General features: G+C 44.6%; 1 protein-coding gene across 2 annotated transcripts; it reads right to left on the bottom strand.

The window, feature by feature from the left end:
* Positions 1-477: 477 nt before the first annotated feature.
* On the bottom strand, positions 478-27,241 carry LOC112571670. 2 transcript variants are annotated; one of them, XM_025250852.1, is made up of 6 exons: positions 16,823-27,241; positions 8,785-16,732; positions 5,559-5,653; positions 5,186-5,308; positions 4,149-4,292; positions 478-3,786 (listed from the first exon to the last, which is right to left on the bottom strand). In XM_025250852.1, the coding sequence occupies exons 1-6, from the start codon at positions 25,241-25,243 to the stop codon at positions 3,541-3,543; spliced, it is 16,977 nt and encodes a 5,658-aa protein (XP_025106637.1). In that variant the 5' UTR covers positions 25,244-27,241; the 3' UTR covers positions 478-3,540. The 2 variants fall into 2 exon arrangements, with proteins under 2 accessions (XP_025106637.1, XP_025106636.1); XM_025250851.1 differs by having other exon boundaries at positions 8,785-27,240.
* Positions 27,242-27,778: the final 537 nt, after the last annotated feature.

Here is a 27,778-nt window from a genome sequence, read left to right as displayed (position 1 = left end):
GTCATCATCATCAAACAACTAGAAAGGATCAGCAGCAGAGAGCCCATTTGACCTTAATGGCGACAGGATCGATTTCGTCGAGGGAAATGAGTGTGATGACGTTTGTATTGCAACAGTTGTGTTGCAGGTTACAAGTGGGTGTCACGTGATCGATACTGTCCAATGCTACTATTTTATCTCATGGGTTGGTATTCTCGTCTGTTCTTCATTAAGAAGATGGAGTGCATACAAGCAGCTGTAGCACTTCACAAAGATAATTCTGTGGGTGGCATGTTTGTTCTGGAAGGATTTATTTTGGATGAACGTGTGACATGACCGTTTATGATTTCTGTCATAGAGAATTTTGAAAATTGATTTTTTTCAATTCCTTCGTGACTGTTGACTAAGAGCAGATACATGTGTGTGACACCTATACAACATTGCAGAACACACACACACACACACGCACGCACACACAGGAAGTCAAGAGTCCACACGAGAAGTTTTCTGTTTATTTCTACACCTGCACCAAAAGCTCAAGCCAGCAGGGGACTCATGCAGAGGTGAGGTCAAAAGGCTTCACAGGTTCACAGGAAAATATTTTTTGAAAATATGTGAAGAGAGGCTAGCTGGCCACACCAATGAATATCACAATATCTCATCCTTATTACACAAAATCCTTCTCACTACACTGAACTGGAAGCAAAACTCAGAAGTTGGTGTATAGCATGCAAAAAAGATGACAAGAAAAATACATTCTCGCCTGTGTAACTACGAATAATTGAAAGTAAACATCCATTTAATATAAAGGCTTTTTAGCATATAATTAAAGGATTATTACTTTTTTGGTCAGTTTATTGTTTAAATGAATGAATTTATTAACATTGATTATTTCCTGAAATGAGGCAGTGAAAATCTAAAGAGCAATGTCTCATCATTGAAACCTTTCACTTCATATGGCGATGCCAGAGAATTAGAAAACACCTTTTCCCCTCTCTCTGGCAGCTAAAGATCTGTCTTCATATCTACAAATCACAAAAGGGGAACAACAGCCATATTGCAATATGCATATCTAAGGACCAAGCCAGGTAACATTATCAAAGGCAAGAAGATATTTTTCACGGTCAGAGCATAGAAACACCTCAGCATGCTTACACACATTGCACTAATAGATGAGGACTTGGCACTTCTGTCCACTGTTCAAAAAGCACTTCAAACAGATATTTCATAGAAGTCAGAACCACATATGGCTTTTGTAGCAAGGACCATATTCTATACATATTCTATACATATTGTATACACTAATCAGCAGCACAAAAACCCTCTGACCAGTTTCGGCAGTGCTAGATAAAAATATTTTGTGGTAAACTAATTCGTATCTTACTACCTCGTAGTCATTCTGTTTCAAAAAAATTTTGAAAAATCACACTGCCAAAGTCTTCTTTTGAAAACCATTATATAAAATTATAAAAAAATAGTTGTGAAGCATTAAATGCTTGAAAGTACTATTTTTTACAGACATATCAACTGCATAATTGAAATTCGGTTCCTGAAAATCCCATTTCACAGTCATCATTCTTCATAATTATGATTTTTTTATACGAATCCCAGCAATAAGAACAACAAAAAAATTTAGTCAATTAAAACAATGTTTGTCGGAGGGAATAAACTTTCTAAGGCCTTCCCTTCTCTTTTGTCAAAACTTCATGACTGTTTAAAAAACTGGTTGGGACATATTTTCTGACAAATAAATTATTTCAAACGAGAAAGTTAATATTTCAAAATCAGAAATTTCCGGTTTTAACATCACCTTAAAATCCCACAACATGACTTAAAAAAAATGAAGCTCAATTACAAGCATGAGAAACATGCGTTGATGACAACTATACTAAAATATTATGGGGTCTGATGAAAAATGCATAGTCTACAGCTGCATTATTATAACACCAATAGACTTTTTCACATGCTTTTACTAACCATGCAGTCTTCTGTGTAAAACTGTAAACGAGCCTTTTCGTTCATTTCAGCGTTTGACCGTTGAAACTGTTTAGTACAAAGCCGACTTTCCAGATTAGGGGACACGCAGAGTGTGGACATGATCACCGAAACATAAAATGTCTAGCACTGGTAGACGATTGGCTAGTCCAGATGGCGAAAACGATGAGACTACAACAATACATCATGTGAACATGTCCTCTGATTTTTTTCGGGGGGCTGTCAAACAGCACGTTAAAAAAACGAATTGCTCCCACAACTTTTAAAGGGCCCGTTGCCCAACCCTTCTTACTATTACCATGTGAACATCCCTGTGTTGAAGAAGTGAAGAAGATGGCTACCAATGTACAATCAACAGCTGGGCGTCTTGGATGCGCGATCCATTCTGTTTGCCGATATTCTCATCTAGACAGTAATCTCTAATGAATTAAAAAATACTCTTTACAGTGTAATTACAAATATTTGACCATACTACAAAGATTGAATCGTACTAGATTATTGAAGTTACAAAGATGTAACCACGCTAAATCGCTTATATTTTACAAAAGGACTTACAAGTTACAGAGGTTTGACCATGCCAGATCGCTTAAAGACTAACCATACTACATCAGTGTACAAGAATGAGATTCCTCATTGCTATGTTCAGTCAGGGGACAGAGAGTGATGAGGCTAGCAGACATGAAAGTAAAAACAAATGTCTGCAAAGTTTGATGCTAGATATAAGTCAGTTTTCAAAATCCCGTTCAATAATCTAGAGAGGAAGAATATTCACAAGAAAGAAAAGAAAGAAATGAATAATAATAATAAAAAAGAACAGAACAAAAGAAAGAAAAAGGTGGAAAGAACCACGAAGAAAAGACCATGAGCTGGAAGTGAAGGAAAAAAACGTTGGCGATGAAAGATGTTTGCTAGCTACGTTTATCAACAGATAAAACAAAAGAAATACTGATTAATTTTGGCATCTTGGGGATGAGCCTTAACCGCAATTGTGACAATACAAGCACGAATGTAAACGATATTTTCTAGGTGCAGTGTATTATTTCGGCTGCTGTTACTTCAATAATTCATTTGTAAAGATTGCTGATTATTTTCAAAGGCCACTCCTTAGAAATATAAATACATTAAAATTCTTCTTCCAACGACCGTTGGTGATATTGCTAAGTCTATTGCATACACGATCTTGCTTGTTTTCACAGAATCAAGAACAAGACATTAAGAGAAGGCACCAATTAAAACTCAAAAGAGCAAGGTGAGGTTAAGGCACGAGTAAAGGCCCCCATTTTGACCCGTCATCAGCAGGTCACGTGCTAGTTCTGACAGCTTAGGCGGCGCTTGCAGGTTCAAGCAAAGACCTCCTGAATGTCAAAAAAAAAAAGTTTCGATATATTGTGGCGTTTGAGTTTTACACAGATGATGCAGCTGTTTCTCTCTTTTCAAAATATTTTTTTCTTTGTGTGGTTAATCGAAACTGTTCAGGCACTGCGCCAAAGATACGTTACAGGAAAGAATGGGCAAGGGGGAGTCACTACAAAGGGCGATGCAGACTTTCCATAGAAAGGGAGGCCACTACAGAATCGTGCAGCAAACCAAGCCCTCGGGGTTGTGGTCGCGGAGAAGGCTTTCCCGTTCTCGACCCTTTCCATCGACCCCGACATCCTCGAGCTTGTTTGGCTGCGCGTTGATGGCGTCTTCAACGGAGAGCTGGGGGCCCTCTTCTTCCGTTGATGTCACGGGGTCAGTGATATCATCGGTGGGGAGGACGGCTGGGGAGTCTTCCAAGGAGGTCTCTTGAATCAGGTTTTCTGTGTCAAGCTGAAAGCACGAGAAATAAAACTTGAGCAAATCTTGTTTTACGGTTTAAATATTCTGCCCCTGCTCCACATTTTGCAGAAGGGTTGATTTTTTTCTACTTTAACATGATTAATGATACATAAATTTATTTAGAACATTTATAAATGATGACGACGATGATGATGATAATGATGATGATGAGTACAAAAACAAATACAGGACTGAGGCACAGAAAATTAAGCTGCTTGTTGTCATGGCGATGAAATATTTCAAAGATGAGAAACGTCACGATGAAGTGAATTATAAAGAGCATGGAGAGTCACAGATGTTTAACTAGTAAAAAAGAAAAAGTAAAATACATTGACTAATGCATCGTCAGCCACCTTTGGTTCCGCTGATTCGAATATTTCGTTGTAAAGTTGTTCGCTCTTAACTTCCTTCATCGTCATCTCGCCGACTTCCGTCAGTCCCTCATCGCTAGAAGAAGTTTGGTTGGCAACATTTTCTTCTACTAGAACCGACGTTTCCTGAGAAAAGATCATCATCAATCATCAATCATCATCAATCATCATCATCATCATTGGAAGAGAATCACAGTGCTAAATCATCTCGAACCACGATCACATACAAGTGAATGAGATAGAAGCGCAAACTATTTTTATATGTAGGTATGTGACTGCGATATGAAGCAAGGGAAACAACTTCATCTCATCGGTCCATTGAAGGGATATAACTCTATCCCGAGCACCATATCTTCGCAAATAAAAAAAAGGTAATAATGTGTTGGATTTATTGAACGAAAGAAATGTCCCGCCAGATGTTATTGCATATTCAAGAACAGTCTGTGCAGTATTCGTAATATTACCAACACACAAGAAAACATGTTGTTTGTCATGTTTGGGTCTGTTGTTAATTATTGTGTAGCTCAGTCGCTGTTGATGCACACGTGCATCTGTCACTGCTGCAGCAATACTGCGACTGAGATTATGTGGGTGTTTTTTCTGCCATCATAGCCGGAAAAAGATGAGACAAGTTTAAATCCAAACGCAACACAACAAAATATTCGGAAAATAATCCACACACGGCTGTTGGTTGCAGACCTTAACAACTACAAAACAACAACAACAACAACAACAACAACAACAACAACAACAACAAAAATTGCGCAGTGTTATGATACATGAACAATGCAAATATTCATACCCTACTTTACCTAAACAAAGAAGATAAATGAAATAAAACTGAAAAATAAATGCTAAAAAACATGATCAACTGAACAAAAAGCCTGGTCAGGTAGGTAAACAAAAAATTGTATGAAAGTAAAACAAAAAATATATATATAACCTTTAAGAGAATCGTACTATCATTAAAATATAACAAGGTTTTAATTATTCATGTAATGATGAAGCAGGGTGATCACCTTTGACTCAGCAAGGGTCAGAGGCTCGGCAATGATGTCCGTGACCTCATTTTCTGCGACCTCGGCTTCCTTGTCCTTTGCCCTTTTGGTCTTGTTCTTCTTCTTAAAGAGTTCGAACGGCATCTAAACAAAGCAGTGAGCACAGTTCATGTGTCTGTAACATTTATTAACTTATTTGAAAAAGAGTTCGAATGGCATTTACACAAAAGCAGTGAGCGCATTACAGCTGTCTGGAATATTTAATTTCAGCGCAACATTATATAATGTATTTCAGCATCGATATGTTGTTTGAATACTGCTGGAAGTCTCCACTGTTACACTGTTTGACTGCTGTTCGACCTGTACTCCGATGACCTACACTGCTGTGACTTACACTGTTGGGGTCAAGATTCTCCTGGTCAAGGAGGGCGGGGTCTTCGTTCACGGCCTCGCCACCGATCAAGGGCTTGTGATCCTGATCGAACTTTTCTGGAAAAGATTCACAGAGAAGTTCGAGTACATCGACGATAAAGCTAAAGAAGTAATTTGGTGATATAGAATTCTGTGATGTTTTGCTTGGAGAACTTAAAAGTTAAAAGAAAATAAACATGACTGGAATATATTATCGTCCGCAAATCTGTGACGACGAGAATACCAATGATAAAGATGAAAGAAAAAGGTTTTGATAGCTGCATGTGCTGAAATAAAGACGGGGTATCTGCGGCTTTGTTTGTAATGTAGCAGTTGCAGGCATTTAATTGCCTATCAAACTGCTGCTATTGTCATTGTATGACTGTTCTGATGGTCTTTCCTTTCGCATGAGGACGTGGGGTTGCTGCGGGTACCGGATGTCTACATTATATAGCGTTTTACTTTGTTTACTTTCTTTCAGTTCACTAGTGAAGAGCGGGAACGACGTACCCGTGTGTAAAATCAGCGCATGCGCACTTGTGTGTGTGTGTATACGCGATGACTGCATGTATGTACGTATGTGTGTGCGCTTGCACATGGATAAAGACGCACGTGTGTATGTGTGTATGCGTGCCATAACAAAAAATGATATAAAGACACCTGCAGATTATTTTCATGTGTTTTACCACAAATGTGACAACGTGTTAGGCACAGAGGCAGTTACCACCCCTGCATCTATGTGGTTTTTTCCATGCTATTTAAAGTAGCAAGCGTGTAAAGAACTATTCATGCGTTATCTACAAGATGCCCTTCACCTTCACTGCATTGAGCTCGAAAGCATAAAAAGAAAGATGTGTAAAAGTACTCGTGATTTTCTCTACAAAAAGCACGACCTGGTTAAAAGCTAAAGTAGAAGCCTGTGTCGATGACCGCAAAGCAAAGCATGGCTGGGTGTATTGATTCTAGAAATACAGGACACGGAATTAAAGAAATTCCGGATATACATGCCACGATATTAAAATGTTGTTCACTACAGGTTCCTGCAAAACGATTCAGCGTCCGCACACACGTACACACACACACGTCCACACACACACGTACACACCACATACACTTAAGCACATATCCATGCAAACACAAGCGTGGCTCAATCTACTCCCTTAAAAATAGCTAATCTTAAAAACTCAGGGTAACACCCTCCCCTACACACACACCAACTTTAACATCTCCTTCCCCCACCAGTCACGTGATTATGACGTAAGGGTCACGGAGGCTGCCGATCGGTCACTCGCAGGTGAGCAGCGTGAGTCATCGAGGGTGATGGTGGTGGCTGGGGGAGAGGGAGAGTGCATTTCAAGGAGGACACGTGGCTGCTAAGAGGACCGTAGCCTGATCCCACGGCTCTCAAACCTCGTACATAAAATACGAAACTATCTCATGCTGACTCAGCTTCCTGCTGACGACCTGATGACATCAAAGCGCAGCAAGTCCTGCCAACGTTTATTTCGTCGGATTAACGATTCCGTTTCGTGCTAAACGTGGGTTTAGGTTTGATTGACCCGCGACTGCGTGTCCAGGCGTGGGTCAGTTCTTTGTCCAACCGAGAAACAACGGACCGTTGGCCATTGTGTCTGAACGTTGATGTCATGTCAGTGTAAAGGTGTGATCGATATAATGTAGACAGGTAGATGGCAAAGATAAGATCCTAAGATTTATGTCACCTGTTCTCTCTGTGTATTTTATTTGGGTGATTATGGCAGGTGGCGGGTGCATGTATTAGAGAGAGGATGTTTTAGTACAAAAGGGGTTTGTGGGCAAACACTAAAGTACACTGGAAGATAATTCATCAAAGGGAAAAGATTTTCTGCCGAAGTAAACTGTATACTCATACATAAACACATCAAACGTGTATGCTTGTGTTCGTGTGCGTGTGTGCTCGCTGGCAGTCCAGGGATTTAACTGCTAATCCATAGACTAACTTTCTTGCACATATGTTATGACTCACGCACGGCTGTGTATCCCGTGATGCCTAGCCACGTCACAACTGTTAAACATCTGCTCGCCAGGCTCTCGCCCCACGGGATGACCTCAGGAAAGCTCGTTTCGATAAGACCGTTGTTACACTACCTCTCTCCACTAACACCCGATGACTCACTAGTAAGAACAGACATCTCTCAACAGGGGGTAACATGATAGCCAAACATTATCGACACAAAAGATGTCTTGTTGATAAATAAAAAACTAGATTTTTTATTGTGATGATTAAAGCTTCTTGAGTGTAGAATTGTTATTTTGTTAGAATATTCATCCAGTGAGCCTCCGGTCAACATCAGCAACTAGGAACAACCATTCGTCCTAAATCAATACTGTCATTAATTAATAGAGACTCATACCTTAGTATTCTCACACCTGTTTCATATATTTTTTAAAGGCTTTGCTTATTGGCTTCAGGGATATTAATTTTAGCTGCTATGATGTCATGTCCATTGTCCCACGTTGGGATGCGAGACTATCTACTTTCAGACCGAAGAAATGAAATGAGCATAAATGTCAGCTCAGAGGTCAGGTCGGACACTACAGTCTGAGCTTTCGATCAGTATAATAATAATTCCACACACATGGCAAGAAAACGCGCGCGCACACACACCCACGCCCAGACTGTAATAAAGCTTCTTTGCCTACAATGGTTTGAAGTTGGATATGTCTGAGTATCAAGATATGAAACACGCAAGCAACCCCTCCCACACACACACACATATTTTGTCTAGTTTCTTTGTCTTAAGACCGGACAAATATGAACAAATGTTTGACCAAAGTTTGTCAAAGGTTTTACATTAACCGCCATGGAAAGCCTTTGCCAAAGCAGGTCAAGCTTTCGACAAGCTTTGTCCGCTTGTCAAGCATGTTAAGAAAGGATCTACTCAAACAAAGAAAATATAACCCAGTCCAGCATTTCAGTCACTCGTGAAGAAAAAGGAGCATGAACAATAGAGACAAGTGTACTAAGAAAACCCCAAAACATAGACAAACACACAGGTGGTATATAGCTAAAGATGACAAAAAAGTCCAGAATCAGCAAGAAGCAACCGAGCAGACCCAAGCCAAGGTAAAGCTATTTGCAGACTAGGTAATGGAGGGCGGAAAAGCACTGAAGCCCAGCCACCTACTGCCTCCACCGAGAAGCCCATCTGTGACAACACAACACTGACCCCAGGTAGTCTCATCGTCCGACACCTGTCGACCTTTTCTCAGCGTTGGCGAGTCGTGGCTGGAGGTGGTCGCCCAGATCGTCCCCTGCGCTGACCCTGCTGCTGCCGACGGTCGAAACGAGACTGCTTGGTCATCTGCCACAAAGCGCACGACACTCTCACTGCTGGCCCCTGCATCCACCATCGGCAAGACGAGAGTCTGGCTGGGTGAAAGGTCACCATGGTCTTGAAACTGTGCACTCATACGGCTCACGCTTAGTGTCAGAGAGCCGTCGAGGGAAGAAGAACTCGACCTCTGGTAAGCCTCGGAGCTTCTAGAAGCAGGTTGACGAATATCTGATTCCTGGTGGAAGACTGACTGTTCGCTGGGTGGTGACTGGGAGACGGGGGAACTCTTCGTGACATAAGTCATGTTATTACTGGAGGACGAGACTTCAAACGACTTCTGCCAAGCTTCCACACTAACAGGAAGATTGATTGGAGACATACTCAGATCCTCAGATACCTTTAATTCACATTCGCCTCCCTCTGTACGAGAGACAAGCTCATTATCTTCAGCAGTATAGTTCGTTTCTCGGGACGAGTGTTTGACTGGAATGATTTCTTCTTCGTCGATGCTCTTTCTCCTTTCTTGATGATAAATTTCATTCGATGAATATTTGTCTCTCTGATATACTTCGTTCTCTTCAAAAGAATCGTGCGAGATGCTGCTACTCTTAGATAGGCAGCTAGACGACCGACTAGGCTTATAGGAGACCTCCGGTTCCCATCCTTCTTCAGGAGACAGACTTTGATCCTCTACCATTTGCGACATTTCTCGAGAGGCTACTCTGACCGGGACGATTTCATCCTCATAGATGCTTTCTTTTTCAGTTGACTGATGATAGTCTTTCAACAAAACTTCCTCTTTCAGCTGTGCATATCTTCCCTCAAAAATATCATCAACTAACTTAGTCTCAGTCATTTTGTGTCTGAGCAGTCCAGAGTCTTCTGAAAAGCTCAGGACATTTTCCCTGAGTTCGCTTGACCAAGCTGGACTGTCCACCGAAGAAGTCGCCATGCTGACACTTGACGAAGAATCCCAGAATTCTTGGCTCTTGTGAAGGTCACTCCGGGTGGAGGGATCGGTTTCCAGTCCACTTTCTCTCGACTCTACCTGATCTTGCCCGAAGATTCGAGTTCCACTTTCATTATCGACGTCTGGAGAGAAGCACAAGGGACCCTGGGAAGAGGCAGATAACAGTTCTGCAGCGAGTGAGACCGATGCTGGTTCGCTCGATGTTTTCTGAACCATCCTCAGCTCTTGGCCGCACGGATAGAATGTGATATCTGACTCGCTTTCGACTGCTCGGGACCTCACGAAACTGTCTTCGTCATCTGTCAAGTCATCCATCTCGTCATCAGCTGGTCCTTCACGACCTGAATGCAAGTCTTCCTCATCGACGATAGCGTCTCCTGGGTGGTCTTCTCCTTTATATTGAACATCATCGACGAATAAATCATCGACAACGCCTTCCGTTTGGTCTTCTTCTTGCTCGACACATTCAAGGCTATCCAAGCTCATAGAATATGATTTTTTAGAATCAGCCCATTCAGAACGAGCCTCCATCATCTGAGGAATGGAAGCTTCTCGCATGAGCATCTCCATGTCCTCTGTCTGGAGATCAGGAGACCGACGGTCTGACTGCGTTTCATTATATTCATCTTCTTTGTCGTCAAATTTGTCTGGCATCTGGAAAAGATAAGTCCGTTCGGGGACGTCATCGTTCTGTAGGTAAAGGTCGCTCTTAGTGATGTGCCTGTCTTCTAGATCCTCCTCCTCCTCATTTGAATCCTGTTTATCGTCGGCGAACGAAGGAGTAGTACGGATAAAACTCGTCTCAGGCGAGCTGGCAGTGACATCTGACACTATTTCTTCTAATTCTGTCCTAAATGAATGTGCAACCTCCTGGGAATATATTTCCCTTTCAACACGAAGCTGTTCACTGTCTGTCTCCGGAGCAAACTCTCTGCGTTCACTGCTAACAAAGGTCACTGCTTGCTCAGAGAGACCTGAGTCACTGTTCACACTCTCTTGTCTTTGCAGGTTCTCTGTTGACTGTTCATCGTCGACCATTGACGACACCATTTCTGACCTTTCATTTAAGAATGTCTGCTCATTGGAACATGGCAAATTTCGAGATAACATTTCTAGCTCTTGAGAACCGCTATAGTCGACAGTCCTCTCAGATGTGTCATCGGATCTCTCATCTGTATCATTAACCATCAGACCCTCGACATCTGTGTCAGTCTTTTCTTCAGTTCTTTCAGCCTCCAGTGAGGCAGACCGCTGCTGGATATAGAAAGTCTCTTTGACTTCCTGTGTGCTTGAATAACTGACAGATTCAGTGGAATCTTCTGGAAACACGAAATTGTATTCTTTCCGCTCGTCACCAGCCTGTTCTAAAGAAAATGATGGGGATCCTTTTAGAAGCCACTCATATCTGCTGGCGATCTCCTCCCGCTCCGAGTCTTTTAGCTGTTGATCGCTTTCTTCGTCGAGTTCATCATCAACTTCGCTGTCGACATCTTCCTGGTGTCTCTTTTCAAAGTTGCTGCTCTCGACAGGTTCAGTCTTGTCTGGTCGACTCGGTTCTTCAGTTCCTTCATGTTCATCTTTATATCTCTGAATATCTTCCGACCGTTTAGTAAAACCTTCATAGTCATCGACAATGTCGTCATGCTCTTTGTCAAGGTCTAAAGAATTCCTCTCACTTTCATCTGAGTAAATAGGACTACTTTTTCTCGTAGTATCTTCAACATCATTCTTCCAAGCAAGGCTACTTTCTGATTGACTGGCTTCCGTTCTCCACACTGGAGGTTCGATTTCCACTTCAACATCAGATGCCTTCACAGACACCTCAGTATGTTCTTGAAGTAAAGATAGGGACAACTTTTCTGTCAGAATTTGTGAATCTGAGTCAGACTGTTGCTGCCAGGGACTGTCCTCTTCCATACTTCTCCTCTCATGTTCCTCACTCGCCTTCAGAGAGCTATCCTCATCTTCGGCAAAGTCAAAACCTCTTTCGATGTACTGATGAGGACTGCTCATCTCACTTTGTCTCATCTCCGCAGCACCATCTTCCAGACTTGAACCTGTCAACTCGTCGTTGTCCACAGCTATATGATCCTGTCTGGCAGTGTTGGAGGAATCTTGAAGCTGTCCTTCTGAACACAGCCTCTCATCAAACATTTCTTTCTCTTGTTTTAAAAGAAGCTTTTCCTCGGCAAGGTCTCCCAAGACCATCTCTCTGCTCAGAGAATCTTGCCCTTCATCAGACTGCTTATCGCTGATAATATAAAGGTTTACCTCAAACGATTCTCTTTCCCTCACCCGCATTTCGTCATCCGTTGGAGAAAACCGTGTTTCGCGGTCGGATGGGTATGTCTCCTCCAACATGTCTGTCTGATAAATCATTACATCGTCTACACTCCCAGTTGAAAATTCATCTCGAACAGCAACATCCCGGGTGTCTGAGAAGTTGTCTTCGCTATAGTCGACAGCAATACCGGATACAAATGTTTCATCCTTAGGCATCGTTTGGCTGATATCATGAGGCAAGGACGTCCAGCTTTCCGTGTCATCCTTTTGTAAAGCTGGAAGAACATATGTCTTCGAATGGGTGTCTTCAGAGTCCATGAATCCAGTGAAAGCAACGGCATCAAAAGAGTTTCTATTTTCTTCTGCCCTTTCCTCTTGTGAACAACTTTCAGCGTTGCTGTTGAATTCGTCCTGTCTTTCTTGGGTCTGAATAGAAACAGTGTCATAATTCTCAAGGTTCTCGCAGAAATCGGGTTTTTCATCAATGTCAGATTTTTCTTTCACATGCATTTCCTCTTCTAGTGCTGGGAAATTACCCTCATTATCTCTAACGTGCCCCGAGAGTTGGATATTGTGTTCTTGGGGGACCTGATTCAGCTTCAGTGACAAAGCTTCCGACGGGACATCCCGATCAGCTTCCAGCCTGTGTTCGTCACATTCCAGTGTTTTCTCTGTGGATTCGCTTGTGGGGGAGGTTGCCGTCTGCTCCAACGGCTCTTTACTCAGTGTGTCGCTCACATCGGGAATATCCGTGGACTGTCGCTCCTCTGAAAATGCGATCTTGAACATCTTGGTGAAGGAAGTCAGTCTGTCACCGATGCGTTTGGTAGAGGCAAACAGCTCGCTCTCATCGCCGTTTTCCACGGACATTACATCATCAGCTCTGCCCGCTTCGGCGATGTCTGGCGCGTGCGTGATGTCACCAGACTGAAGGTCTTCTGTGACGTTTGGAATGGGTTGACCCTCAGAGCCTTCCGTGACCTGTTGTCCGGATTCACTTTCTTCGGAGATATTAGGTTTGTGAGATATGCTGTCAAACGACGACTGGTCTTCAACGGTTGGTATGTTTGTGACCTCATCATACGTGTCATCATCTATGGCCGGCCTGCTTGTGACGTCATCAGGGGCTGGCATGCTGACGAGTTCCTCATTGTGATCTTCTGCCGAGTCTGTCCGAGTCAGGTATGTAACATCTCTGAAAGATTTCACCATTTCTTCTTCTGTCTCTGGAGTTGCAAACTGCGAAGTCCGCTGAGTCCCACCAGCATCCGAGGCCATGTCAGATGCTTCCGCTTCTACCCACGTTTCTGGAACCTTCGATTCTTGATCTTGACCTTCCACGGTCGGCGCCGATGCTTCTTCAGAAAGCGACACTGCTGCGGCAAACTCGTCTTCGTGGCTCTCCTCTTCTTTACCGCTGTCTTCTCGTTCTCTGTCGGATTCGGCGAGCTGTTTCGAACCTGCAGCCAGTTCATCTTCATCATCCGAAATGCCCGAAACTGATGACTCAAATTCCTGTCTGTGCAAAGCTTCTGGAATAGCTTTAAGATTTTCTGCATCGGGATCCTTAGGATCCACGAACGTGTCGCCAGCGATCAGCTCCTGCTTCTCCCAATCAAAGGAGGTCGCAAAGGTGTCTTTCACGTGGAACCATGTCGGCGTGACCTCACCCAGGTCAAGCTGTTTCCGTTCACTATTCTTCGTCTCTTCCTCTGCTTCATCTTCACCTCTCTCGTAGGCTTCATCGTCGTGCTGAGTAGACAACTCTGACACAGCTGTTTGTTTTTGCATGACTTCCTCTTCACATTCCTCGTCGTAGTCATCCACCCGTTGAGGACCAACAGAAGTGACGTTCCATTGGTTGAACGAGGCTTCATGAGCCTCTACTTCCACTTTGTGGGTGTGGTCCTCTCTGACGGGTGGTTTGGTTTCAAGATCAGTAGAAACAGCCAACATAAACATTTCATTTTCTTCATCGTGATCATGGTAGAAGTCTCTCGACTGAATTTCAGTCTCTCGACTCGTGTCGCTTGCGTCTCCACTAATCTTTCCCACAGCAGCATCTTCCTCAGAATATCTGCTGACCCTCCATCTACTGGCTTGTGACTGTTCTTCTTTTTCATCAATACTGTCATCGCTCAGATTGCCCTCAGGTTCCTCGTCCACCGATGAAAGCAAGTCGTCAGGACTGCTGTCGTAATGGTGAGGCTGTCGTGGTAGAGCCTGGAACTCAGCATCATCGATCTGATCATCATCTACGTCTGGGGAACTTTCCACCCGTGCAGCTCCCAGCGAGGTTTCGTAGCTGACAGCGGGTAGAAGGTCAGCATTTGTCTCAAATGACGATCGTTTCCCTGTTAAAACATCATATTGCCATGAAAACTCTACTGGTTCCGATGAATAATTAGTCGCTGAGGGTTTCTCAGACATTTGTATCCGCCCTTCTTCATTCTCAACCGAGTTTTTGGCTTGTCTCTCGTCATTCACAAATGATCTGTCAGCTACCACTTCTTCGTTCTCGCTGTCCCTGTTCTGAGTTGATTCTTCACGAGGCAAAGAGCTCTCTGACTGCTTTTCATCTTCATTTTCTGCGGGACTGTTCACCTCCTTGTCCTGTCCATACAGAATCAAGCTCTCGGCGCCGATGTAGCTCTCGTCATGCCTTCCTGATTCATCATATTGAACAGACCGTTCAGTTTTCACATCTTCATCACTTATATCATGTTTTATCTCTCCTTCTTGAAGCTCACTTGAACGTTCGTCGGCCTTAACGTCTACATCCGGGTACTCTGACAAGTCAAAGTTCTCCTGCACCTGCCTGTCCTGAATCGTTTCCCTTGATGTGTAATAAAATGTCTCAGGAGAGAGAGAGGCCGTCTCAGTGCGAGGTGTAGAAGTACAAAAATCCTGCGACTGAGCTTCGTTGGTATGCACCTGCCAGACTGGGGATGAGATCCGTAGCTGAAGACTCCTGAACGATTCGGAGGTTTCTTGGGCATAGTCTGGTGAAAGCAATTCTTCCCTAATTTCCTCGCCGCCTCCAAAGGATTTAGTCCGAGCTGTCGTATCATTAGTGTCCTCGTCTTCCACCTTCTCTACGGATTCAAAGGATGCGCCATTTTGATAGAAGTCATCCTTGTGCAGTGACAGTCTGCTTTCACATCTGTTGTCCAACATCAGATTTTCAGTTTCACTGGCACTTGAAGCTTGAAGTTTGCTATCTGACTCTTCGAGAATTTCATCTTCAGTGCTGTTGTCCTGACTTTGTGGTAATGTCTGAAACATTTCCTGACCCAAGTAAGTGGTGCCGCACTGTAGTCCTGAAGACAGCCGTTGTTCAGTAATCTCATCCTCTCTTTGAAGACTAAGGTCCGACTGTTCACTACTGACAAAGACACGATTATCATTTTCAAAGGAAGTAACATCTTTATTCTGAATGTTTGCTTGAAGCAGCAGTCGCGGCGATTTTACTGGAAGTACGATTTCATCGTCACTGCTGTTGGTGCTGGTGGAAGAAGTTTCCTCATCTTGTCTGATCTCAACATACTTCACATAGTCAGGAGTGAGAGAGTCAGAAAGAACTTCCGTTTCTGGGATTTTAGGAGTGAGTGGCAAAGTGAAGGGTGCACTCGTGGGGCTGTCGTCGTTCTCTGGGAAAAGGTATCCTGCAGGTGTGGAATCGTCATCACTTTCTGACAAAGCAGACCCTGCCTTTGCTGAGCTGCCTGCCCTCGGTGTCGACACAAATTCAGTATGAGTTGAAATGTCGAGGCTCTCTGGCAGAATGGAGCCTGCCTGTGTGGAGCTGTCATCATTCTGTGGCACAGTGTCAGCTCGCGCGGATAGTGTCATCTGCGCAGTGCTCACCATCCGGGCACTCTCCGCCTCCTGATCACGTGCAGAGTATGGCTGCGCGTGCTTCCAGTCCAGCTCGGCAGAGTGTTTGCCGATTTCTTGTTCCTGGAGCTCGCAAAACTTATTAACCTCCTGCCAATCTTCACCCAAAGGACTCTGGACATTAGAATTTTGGTCTTCTTCAACAATAAAACCCTTTTCGTACCTGGCATCAGAGGGAGACAATTCGGCAGATGCCACAGCAGTGTAAGAAAAAGCAGCATGGCTGGTTTCCCTGTCTGTGAGCGGGAAATACTTCTCATAATCGCTGTCGACGGAAGAATGAGAATCTCGCCTGATGTGTTCCTCTTGTAGTGATGATGGAACTTGCTTATCTTGTGTTATTTCGAACGATTTCGGCTCTAGCCAAGCCTCAGAATCGAGCGTTTCAGTGAAGTCGTTTGTTTTCACTTGCGTTTCTCTCAAAGAGCTGTGTTGCAGGTTTCTTTGCATGGCGATCAAGGTTTCCTCCACAACTGGCTCGTTCTCAGAATCCGCTTCGTCCTGTGAAGATTGCTCCTCCTCTGTCTCCTGTTTATATCTGTCATCTAGCTCTTCTGCGGCAGCCAACTCCTCTGCACCGACATTTTCTTCCTCGGAAACTGACTCGTTGTCTGTGTCGATCTTCCTCTCAATGACTGTGTTGTTTTCGACAGTCACATCTTCCTCGATTAGTGACTCGTCTTCGTTGATATTTTCCTCTTCCTCGACGGCCTCTTCATCTTCGATGAAAGTATCTTTTTCGACAACTTGCTCAGGCTTCGTGACAACTCTGTCTTCCTCCCATATTGGTTCATCTTTTTCGAAAGTCTTTTTCTCGAAGTTTGACTTCGTGATAGAATCCTCATCAACAAAAGGTTCGTATTCTGTGACTGTCTCATGAACATTGACCATTTCATCTTCGACAACCAGCCCTTCATCTGCATCCACCTCATGAACACCGATCAGTTCATCTTCTGTGGTTTCTTCTTCTTCGTCTTCATATCCCTCAGTGGAGAGCCTCTTTTTGGGAAAAACTTTCCCTGCGGCTTCTAACTCTTTCACAGCTTGATGCAGACTTTGTGTGACCAGGAGAGCCCCGAAATTCTCTATGTGATCCTCATTTTCGGATAGTGCTGCTGGAATTACTTGTGGGACATCTTGTGGTTGCCCTTCTTTGCCTTCAGTACCAGAAGTAACAGTTTCTTCCATAAACTGAGGAGGACTTATTGCTGGCTCAAGACCTGGGTCAGGAACTGGCTGTTTAGGTGTGTATTCTCGATCCCGCCCATCTTTATCGTCTTGCTCGTCACTCATCCATCTCATGTCTAAAGTTGAAATAGCTTCAGACTTTACTTGGTCAAAAATGTTATTGCCTTCTTTCTCTTTGCTTCTGTCTTCGAAGTCTGCAGGGCTTTTTGAAGAACTGTCTGAACTTGCTTCGTTTAGACACGCGACTTTGTAGTCTGGATACTCCTCGTCTCGACTGTCGCCTGAGAACAAGTTCACTTCTGATTCAGAGGACAGAGAAGGTACCCTTTGTAGCTGCGGTCTTGCCGTGACCCTGTGAACTTGAAGTAGGTCTGCTTTATCATCATCACCCGCATCACCATCAAAGGCTGCTGCGCGGAGAGGTTGCACTGTCTGATCATGACCGTCACTTGGCCACGCCCACTTGTCCTCATCGCTAGGATGCGTTTCATCGTTGTCGTCAGCACTGTCCTCCTCCTCTGATCCTGAAGAACTGGCGGGGTCAGCCTCGTCCTTTGTGTCATCCAGCCCTCCATCTTGAGCTCGAGACCTTTTTTTTCTTCTCCTTAATTTTTGTTCTACGGAGCTGTACACATCGCGAGCCTTGTTGATAGCTTTTTCCATCCAGGTGGGCTTTCGATCCTCTGCAAGTTTTTCTTCTGTGACATTGTTATTCTCTCCCAGGGTTCCTCCCTGCTCAGCGAGTTCATCTCTGTGCTCTGGCTCCAAACTGTCAACGCCAGCCTTTTCCTGCTGATCGTACACAAACACGTCATCTACCGTCTGCTCCCGTTGGTACATGACATCATCAGCAAAGGAGTACGACTTTGATCCGGGTTTGTCGCCAGACATGTGATGTGGAGGTGAAAGGTCGAGAGACGATATGCTCGGGCATCCGCTGTCGTTGAGGGACGCAAAGCCTCTCTCGGCAGCGCTCTCTATCTCGGCCGCGGCCAGCTTCTCAAAGGCCACCAAGGTGAAGGAATCTGTCGACTGCGAAAAGGAGGCTCCCTCGCTGCTTGTAAAAGTTCCACCGAACGACTCCTCGTGAGTTTTCTTTAAGTGTCCGTACCTGCCTACATTTGGCTCTCGGCGGCCTGCTTCCAGCATCATCCGGGCCTCTGATGTAACCAGGCCATGATCATCAGCACTTGTAGGTGGTGGCTCTGCAAAAGTCTCATTTACACTCAGAAGTTCAGCTCGGTCCATGATGTCGAAGTTGTGCTCCAGATGTCGCTCCTCATCTCCCAATTTCAACCCTACTTGTCGTTCGATCGTGGGACTTTTCTCGTCTGACCAGACCCGACTATCTGACTCTGTGAAGATGCTCAGGTCCTGAATGTCCAGCTGCCCCAAGCTTCCCCTCAGTTCGTCTATGGAAGGTGTTCCGGTGGTTGATAGGGTCTGGTGTGAGCTAGTCGAAGTTGAATCACTTGGCTTTCTTTCTGAGATGTGAAGGAAAGTGTTGGGTGAGCGCTTTTCATCATATCCGGATTCCAGGAATGCCATATCGTCGTCAACACTAGACCATGGACGCTCCCTGTCTTTTTCTTCCAATAAAATCGATCTTTCCTTCTCGGCTGCCATCTTTGCTTCATAAAATTCAGATTCTTCAAATGCTCGGTTAAAATTTTCTGTCCTCTGGGCACTGTTTTCCGTGATGCCCCATGTTTCAGCGGTGCTTGGTGCGTCCCCCTTCTCTTCAAAGCCAGTCACTTCTTGAGTGCGATGAAGTATAAAAGCTTCGAAATCAGGGCTTTCAAAAGACACGATTGTTTCCTCTTTCTCTACTTTGTTGGTTAAGTCCTCGCTTTCTGAAGAGTTTGAAGAAATGTTATCTTCTTCAGGTAGGTCTTCTTCTCGCCTCAAGCCATGGACGCTCTTGGGTTCGTCTTGTGCTGGTGTTGTCACCAGCAGATTTCCTTCAATGTTTCGCTGGATGTCTTCTGAAATTGTTTCTGTTTTGTAAGCAGGTGAGTAAAAGTTCACAAGTCTTGTACTTTCCTCCACACTATCCTCGACAACAGGGGAGTCATCTGTTGAGGAACGGCTCCGATGGAACACCAACGAGCTTGAGAGGAGGTTCAGGTCATTGTCTGTGGCATCTGAAATGTCATCAGCCTGGTGTCGACTGAGGGCGTGGTTCTCCTGCGACAGGGCGTCCTCGTGAATGTCCTCACTTTCTGGTGGGGTTTGAACCAGCCTGCCTGCAGCGAGAGGCAAGTCCCGCTCAGAACATGTAGCATCATCATCAGCCTCATAAGCTCGCCACAAATCCGCGTTGACGACCGCCTCGAGCTCAACGCCTAGACTGCGGCGCTGTCTAGGCGCGTGCATTTGCGGCTGCTCGTCGTCTTCTTGCTCGGAGGTAGACCAGCTCGTGCTGCTCAAAAGCTCCGGCCTCGCTCTGGCGTGAGCTCGAGACCTTGCCCTCTCCTCGGTCGGGACAAACCCGTCGTACCCTTCCTCTACAACTGCACGCGAATTCTCGAGACTGCCCTCCCTCATAGACGAAAGCAGTTCTGAAGTCTCCTCATCCCTATCTGGCAGCCAAACCTCAGCGTGGCCGGTATCCGAGGACGACCGTCGCGACCCCGAGTGTGACCCGGAAGTGGAAGTAGAGCGTGAGGAATGAGACAAAGAAGACACCCGTCTGTCCTCGCTGGAGGTGTCTCCATGCACCCCAGTTGAGACTACGAAGACATCGTCCTCGTCATATCCCTTTTCCTTGCCGTCGTCGTCATCGTTGTCGTCGCGGGCCAGGCCACTTGCCTCGCTGTCTGTCACGCTGTCAGCTGCGCTGTTGGGAGGCACATTTGCCACCAGGGGTAGCTCCGTGCTTAGGCCTGCTACTGATGCTTCACCATTCTCATTCGTAGCCGTCTCATCAAAAATCCTTTCCGCGGTCAGTGACTCTAGTTTTTGAGTGAACTGCATGTAGGCTGCCTCCGAGAAAGTGTTCGTATCGTCAAGCTTGACTTCCGCTGCGACCACGGGGGAGAGCTGAGGAGATTCGACCTCACAGCTATCTGTATCCTGAGTTTCCTCACGATTGCTACTCTTTTCCCCAGTGTCTTCCCCAGAGATCTCAGTGTCTGTTGAGACATGTCGGGCAGTTGAAGAACTCATGCTGACTGAGATTTCACTGTCTACAGGAGTGAAAGGACTGAGGTCCTGCTGGACCACCGGGGCAAAAGAAGCTCCTATTGACAATGAAGATGTTTCAGGTTCAAACCTTGCCTGAGGTGAAAGAAACAATTGATCATTTAATGCTTCTTGAGCCTCGAACCTTTCCATCACTGTCTCCATAAACTCGGGTTCATTGTTGTGAACTTCAGATGCAGGAGAGAACTCGTGTGGGAATGACTCATCTTGATGAGTTTGTTTGAAATGAGAGATGGTGTCTGATGGTTGAAAAGGAACATCCAGTGTTCCAGTCATGACAGGTACATCCTCTTGTACAAATTCGTCACTGGCAAAGAAAGGGTTTTCATCAATGTTTGCTTGCAGTCCGGGTTTACTACTCATCAGTTCCGTCATGCCAGCCTCTCTCTCATTTTCAAAAGCAGAATAATCATCATCAGTGTTATCATACTTCTGCTGATCTTTTGGAATTGAGGAGTAAATAAAGGCATCCTCGCATTCTGTGATCCTGTCACTCAAAGATTTCGTATTCACACCCCAACCCCGTGTTTCGACTTCCGGAGTCTTGGGGTCTTCTGACAGATACTCACTTTCAGTTGCATCGTTTTCGTCGACAGAGTCATCGTCAAAGTCGTCTGTTGCCTCGCTGGATTCTGCGCGTGAGGCTCGAGCTTTTCTTGTATTGTCCGAGGAAGAGTGGCCATCGCCAGCAGCTGGGTTCAGCCACTCAGACGACATGAAATCAGTTCCATCCACATGTCGACTCTCAGGAAGTGTTTCCTGCTGAATTTCTTGCGACCATTGCCTGTAGTTGTATTCAACTTCTTTCAGCGCAGCACTTGTTTGAAAGGTGTATTCAAAGGAACTGGAAGGAGAGTTGTCCACGCTGTACCTCCTGGTCATTTCAGACACTGTTTGAGAGTCACGTGACAGTCTTTGCTGGTCCGCCGATGTGGAGCCAGCAGACCACTCCTCTCTCCTATCAGAGCTGGAATTAAAATCTTCTTCCACTGGAATGTCTGTGCAAGAACTAGATGATCTGTCCTGTTTGACAACTGTAACATCACCATCTTCAACAGCATCCTCATCACTTGTGTTATGAGTATCATGGTCACTGTTGTAATCAGCAACATCTTTGCTATCGACACCATCATCTACATCATCATCAGAGCATGGGTTGATTGGGGAGCTCGTGATATTATCAGACTGCGCACCAGTAACATTTTCATGTGTAATGAGTAGGTGTGACACCAGGATGTTTTCTGTCTGTGCCTCATCTTTTTCAAGAGAGAGCCTCTCCTCAAAACTCAGTTTTCTGCATGCACCAAATGCTGTCGTTTCATCTTCAGAACAACCAGCATTGTTCTCAAAGTCGTGCGAGGATTTTGCTTCCTCACTAGGAAAGAAATCAGGATGATCCTTGATACTATCAAATCCTTCATAAATGTCTTTCACAGGCGATTCATCCAGAGGGAATCCGTATGACTGATACGTGGATTCAGTATCTGCTTCTGCCAGTGGATGAAGATCAGCACCTTCTCTGAATGGATTGGTCCTGGACAAGTTTAGTGTCAGGGAATTAGCTTCATTCTCCTGTGTGAGGTCAGACAGCTGGGGCTCATTGCTGTTCCTCTGAAGGAAATCGTCAGTCGGAGCACCTCTCAGGTGTCCTTTGTTCTTGAAAAGACTTCTTCGCAGGTCAAGAGAACTGGGCTTTCCGCTGAAGCTGTCTTGTAAGGACAGTGTGCCAACTTCTTCTGTTGAATGAAGGTAGTTTGTTGTTTCTTCACCTTCGTATGTTTCATGTTTAAAGGTTCTGTCTTCCAATTCCTTGGTAGTATTGAAAGCTTCTGGTGTGTTCTCTCCGACACTGTTGGCATAGTTCACAGTTTTCTCATCGTAATCTTCAAGGAAAGGGTTTGTGTTCGGCTTGGGTGTGGCGCTAATGTCTTTTCTGAGTTCCATGTAGGCGTGGCCAATACTGGCAAAATAATATTCTTTATCTTCCTTGCCAAGAGAATATTGCAGGGGGTGCAGTGAGTCATCGATCATTTTGTTAGATGAATTCTCGGTGGTGTTTGCTTCTTGACCAAGCTGCTGAGAGCGATCGTCAAGAACACAGAGTTCTTCGTTTCCAGAAGTTGACCATATCGCCTCCAAGTCTGTTTGCGCTGTCCCCGAAGATGCAAGGACTTGTTCAGGAGAAGAAAAGATTTGGTAAATTTCTTCTGCTTTCGACTGCTCTTTTGCCTGGATGAACAACTCGCTGGAGGGAGCTGAATTTTCTTGTTCGGACTCCATTTGTGCGAGGCTGAAAAAACTGTCAGAAGAATCTGTGAGAAGAAATGGATTTCTATGATGTTTTGTATTAGCTGAACTCAGGTTATCAAATGCCTCTGTCGGCATTAATACTAATTCTTCGTCACTAGTTCCCTGAGGATACAATGGAGCTGAGCTGCTAGGTGACTGATGTGAGGGTTCAGCTGTCTCGGCAACCACCTGAAAATCTTGTGCTGGTACCAAGTCATCTTTGTCAACAATTTTCGCTTCGATATCTCCTAGCTGTTTGTTTTCATCAAGATTGTCGTCCTCAAGAAACTGGTTGTGGAATGATGTTTGAAACCCCCCAGCACCAACATGAAAGTAATGCTTGGCCTGATATTTGAGAGTTTTGGGGGGCGATGTGTCAAAAGTTTCCATCCTTTCCAAAGAGCGAAAAGAAGATAATGTTTTGGAACCACTTTCAAGAAAAGGAAATATATCTTCGTCAGATTTCAGTTCTGTGTGCACTGCCATTGCAGGTGAAGCTGTTTTTGAAGAAGACATGGTAAGGAGAAGCAGGTCAGTGTCTGCCTCCATTGCAGCAGATGTTTCATCACCATTTATCATCTCATTCGAGTGAGTCAAGTTGTATATTGGTGGCTGATATGAGACATCTACAGTTTCATCCTGCAAGTCTGTTGCTGAGGGCCAGCCATCGCTGTCATTAGTATTTGTTTTGATGTTTTCTTTTTTGCTCAGTTCATCCCTGAAAACATCCTTGTAGGAAGAGGAAGCATGAGAATCCAGGTTAACTAGAAGGTCCACTGGTGACCCACCCGCGCCTTTCTCCTGATCGTCTGTCATCAAGGAATGGAATGAAGTATGAAATCCTCCACCAGGTATTTTTGAAGATCGAATCAGGCCGGGTGTGGTCGTTTCGAAAGACTCCATCCTTTCTACGGAATAGCTCGATGGCACGCGCTCATGCCTGGGTAAGAAATCTGTTGTCTCTTCTTCGCCAGCCTCATCATCAGCTTCAGAATGTTCCATCGACTGGATTTCCTCGTCTTCTGAATGTTCTTCTGTTTCTTTGCGCTGTTCGTGAAGGAAATCATTTGATTTGTCGACCACAGGTTTTTGCAGTGACAAGTCTAAGAACTCAAAAGAGTATCCCAGTGGATTGATGCCTTCTTGGGTTGGCACGACAGTTTCAAGCTCTTGAAAGTTCCTTGACACCGAATCGTCTTCAAAATCTTCAAGTCTCGTGTACGGTACAGACGAACTCATATTGTCGACTATACCATCTTCTATGGTCTTAATTTCCTCCTGAAATCTGGTGCTCTGGGTGTCAGAATACTCATCGGCGGATGCTTGATCAGAATGAAACCGATGTTCCCTTTCTTCATCCATTGTTGTTTCATTTTCCACAGAGTTATATCCCATTTCTTCTTTGCTAAGCTTACTAGTTTTTTCTGCAATGCATGGAACTGTTTCCTTAAGAAACATGTCCAATGAATCATCTCCTTTAAATTCTAGGATATTGTCTTCATAAATATTTCTTGGTTTACTGTTTGCACCAGGATTCTCGTCGTCAAGAAACGGGTCGTGAAATGATGTTTCAAACCCCCCTGCACCAGCATGGAAGTAAGGTTTAGAGCTGAGACTTCTGGAGGGTGATGTGTCCAACGAGTCCGTCCTTTCCAATGAGGAGAAAGAAGACAATGCTTTGGAACTAGTTTCAAAAAAAGGCAACATACCTTCGTCAGCTTCGTGCTCTTTGGTGACCGAAAAGTCATTAGACAAAAGAACTTTGTCTGAATTTTCTGTCTTGTCTTCCTCGTCTTTCCATTCGTATTCCGGATTTGCTGTTCCTTGTATGTCGGATCCAAAAGGATTTGGAGTCTTTTCAAAGTATGTTTCAAGAGGTTGTCCTTCAACCGCAAAATCATCTGGAAGAGTCAAATCTTCGCTTGTGGTAGAAAGAAGCTCTGTGTGCTCAAGCGTGACCGGACGAGTTGAATTCTCAGAAGTCAACACACTGCTGTCTTCCACTTCACCGTTGTGCCATCTCACATCCCACAATGCAGTGTCTCTATTCTGTGTAGTATCATTCCATTCGTTTTTGGTTTGGACTGTATCATCACTTCCGCTCACAACATTGGCTCGAAGCCCTGACAAATCATTTCCCCATTCCTCATTATTGTCATTGGAATGTTGCTCTGATGTGAAGCCATCAAATGACACCCGGAAATGTGACATGTCACCAGCCTCTTTCAAGACTTGTGACCTGATTTTGGTGCTCTCTGAAATCTCAAAAGATTCGCCCCTCTCTACAGAAGGCCCTTTCCCTGACATTTCCAACACACCTGCCTTAGCAGCAATGGAATCACTAGCAGCACTCAGGCTATCAGGGTCGAATGGAAGATAAAATTCACCCAACATGTCAGAAGTAGACTCAGAAGGAATGCTGTCACCGTCCTTCGAATGTCCAATTTTCCAGGAAAGTGAGTTGTCACCTTTACTTTCTTGGACATTCGTCTCGTAATCATAGGCATGCGACCATGGCATGTGTCCATCTTTTTCTTTGAACCAGTCATCACTTTCAGATGGTTGATCAAACCCATTCACATCTTTTTCACCAAACCAGGTTTCTTTGCTCGAAGATTGGTGAAAAGATAGACTATTGTTCGTTTCACACCAGTTTTCCTTCTGCCTGCTGTCAATAAGCACATCGCTGGTGTCGCTCCATCGAGAGGTTTGAAACCTGTCGTCTGCGGTGTTGTCAGGTACCTTGTTTCACCTCAATACCAAGCCGAAGATCTGTATCAGAAATGGTTTTATTCATGTTCCAAAGTCCATCAGCTACAGTTTCACTTTGGTCGCTGCCATCATGTCCCTCTTCTTCATCTTCCAGCACAGACGCAGAAAATGTGCTATGAAAACCGGAAATGGCAGTTTGATACTCCCCGCGGGGCTTTCCTCCCAGCAGCCGGGAAATTTTGACTCTCTGATGTTCTTCAACTTCGAAAGATTCACCTCGTTCGATTGATGCCCCTCTCTGGGTCCTCAAATCGTCAACCTCCATTTTGGAAAAAAGTAGCAATCACTGTTCTTGCAGGGAAACTATTTTGTTCGAATCATCGGCATTCAACATGAGTGAAACCATGAAAGGTAACAGACACTTCTCTGATGTCCTTATCCTGTACTCAGCTGACCACTAACTGACCTGACCCTCATCCTACAAACAAGTTTTTCTGATGATTCGACGAATCCGGTTTGCGATGCAAACATATCCTGGTAGAATAACTGTGTACACTTCACAGCTGAAGACAGAAAAAGAAGACCTTATGGTCCAACAAAGTTTTCAGCTTCCAAAAATTCCAGTTTGTAGAATGTGGAGATTTTCAATGATGTCCATACAGAGTTGAAATCACTCTCTGTGTAAAGTTCACAGCGAGATGCCTGTGAATGTGAGAGAGATGTCAGTCCGTGCTGTCCGAAGGAGGTTGTTTTTATGTATGTGTATATCGCAGGCGCACGCAAGCGTCGTTTGCATAGGATAAAGTCACAAGATGTCGTCCGGGGGTGAGTCACCCGTCGATTTAATCATAGCAGCTGTCACCAAGAATGCAGGAGCATAAACATGTCTATCAGCAGATCCCCGAGGGGAGAAAAAGACGAACATACACTGGTGTCACTCTCAAGATGAGGATTGGCACGAGCGTTCACTCTTGCAAGCTGAAGCAAAGTTAGTTTCCAGTCGAGAGGATTTTAGAGATTATCTTTAATCGCCAATTTGAGCTTAATGTATTGAAACCGTCATGCGCAGTCCTTGTCATCAGTGAGGTTGGCAAAGGTCTGCCGTGGTTTTAATCATCGCTTCGTCCAATCAGTAGGACTTCTTGAGCAATGTTTCAAGTCTGTGTGCAGCACATCACTGGTATAGTCAGTTTAAAAAAATTCACAGGGGGAAGCTCAGAGAAAAATCCCTTGTAAACAGATCGGTTTTCAATTTAATGGCATGTCACTTGTCGAGCAACAATGCACAGTTGCATGCAGACGATTAAAAAAACAAACTTTTTCATCAAGTCATTACAGTCCCCTCACAAAAGGAAATCGTCCCGACATTTTGGCGACCTCACGTGGTGTGGATTCAAAAGCCCTTTGAACTGTGCAGTTGACAGATTCATTTTCCTCTTCATGCAATTCAACCTGTTGTTTTTTTTTTCTCTCACTCTAAACGCTGACATTTTGAAAACAAAGTTGAGCAGCTGAAGCCTGGCTCCTGCCTGCCTCGTCAAATCTCGTCAACTCTTCCCACTTGCTGAAGGGAGGAAAAAATAAGTTAGCGCGCATTCTTGGCCAGCCGAGAAGTATTCACAGTTAAATGTTTGTGCCAGGCTGTGTAAGGGAGAAAATAGAGGAGCGACAAACACAGCAGAACTCATCGACAGACGACAATCCAAGCAGTTGTTTCTTCTGCTCAAACATCTAGAGGCCTTCCAAGCGAAGCGGAGAAATAGAGTAGAGTAGTGTGAGGTGAGAGGCTGTAGGTACAGTGGGACTGTCACGTGACCATGAACACGGTTTGCGCACGCGTGAGTTGGGAGGAGAAGTACAGCAGACATTGTCTCCCCCCGCACACCTGTACCACCACCACTCCGCTCGAAAACACTTAGGTATGCAAACAAACACCAGAAATTGTTTACAGCCACGTCAGAGTAAACATCACAAAGTTCATGCAAGGCCACGTGAATAGAAAAATGCAGGATGTGATCGACTAAAATTGTTGCCAGGCAACACAGAAAAATTAAAAGATAAAAAGGAGGAAAACCAAACATACACACACACATGTGTCCACCCGCCCACTTCCCAGTTACACCTTCAAGTTCGTATAAATAGAAGCAAAGTGGTACAGCCGGAAAGTGGTGGTGTGACTCCGACATACAAACATATGGCACACACACACACGTGGAGATAAAGAATCAAACTGGAACAGTTAATGGTGGTGATGTGAATGTATCAACACATGCACGCACACACCCACACACGTCCACATGTGAATGGAAGGCAAGGTGGTGCAGCCTCAAGGTAGTAGAATGA

The sequence above is a fragment of the Pomacea canaliculata genome, linkage group LG9 (assembly GCF_003073045.1).
Source record: "Pomacea canaliculata isolate SZHN2017 linkage group LG9, ASM307304v1, whole genome shotgun sequence".
Lineage (NCBI taxonomy): Eukaryota > Metazoa > Mollusca > Gastropoda > Architaenioglossa > Ampullariidae > Pomacea > Pomacea canaliculata.
Note: the sequence above shows the minus strand (reverse complement) of the source record. Positions and strands in the feature narration are given on the sequence as shown.

Bases quoted from the DNA above. Each gene is read 5' to 3' on its own strand.
- LOC112571670 (XM_025250851.1), bottom strand. From the start codon at position 25,243: ATGCCATGGTCGCATGCCTATGATTACGAGACGAATGTCCAAGAAAGT. The intron at 4,293-5,185 runs GTGATCACCCTG...ATCTTTTCTCAG, and splicing joins TGACCCTTGCTGAGTCAAAG to GAAACGTCGGTTCTAGTAGA. The intron at 3,787-4,148 runs GTGGCTGACGAT...TCGTGCTTTCAG, and splicing joins TCGAATCAGCGGAACCAAAG to CTTGACACAGAAAACCTGAT.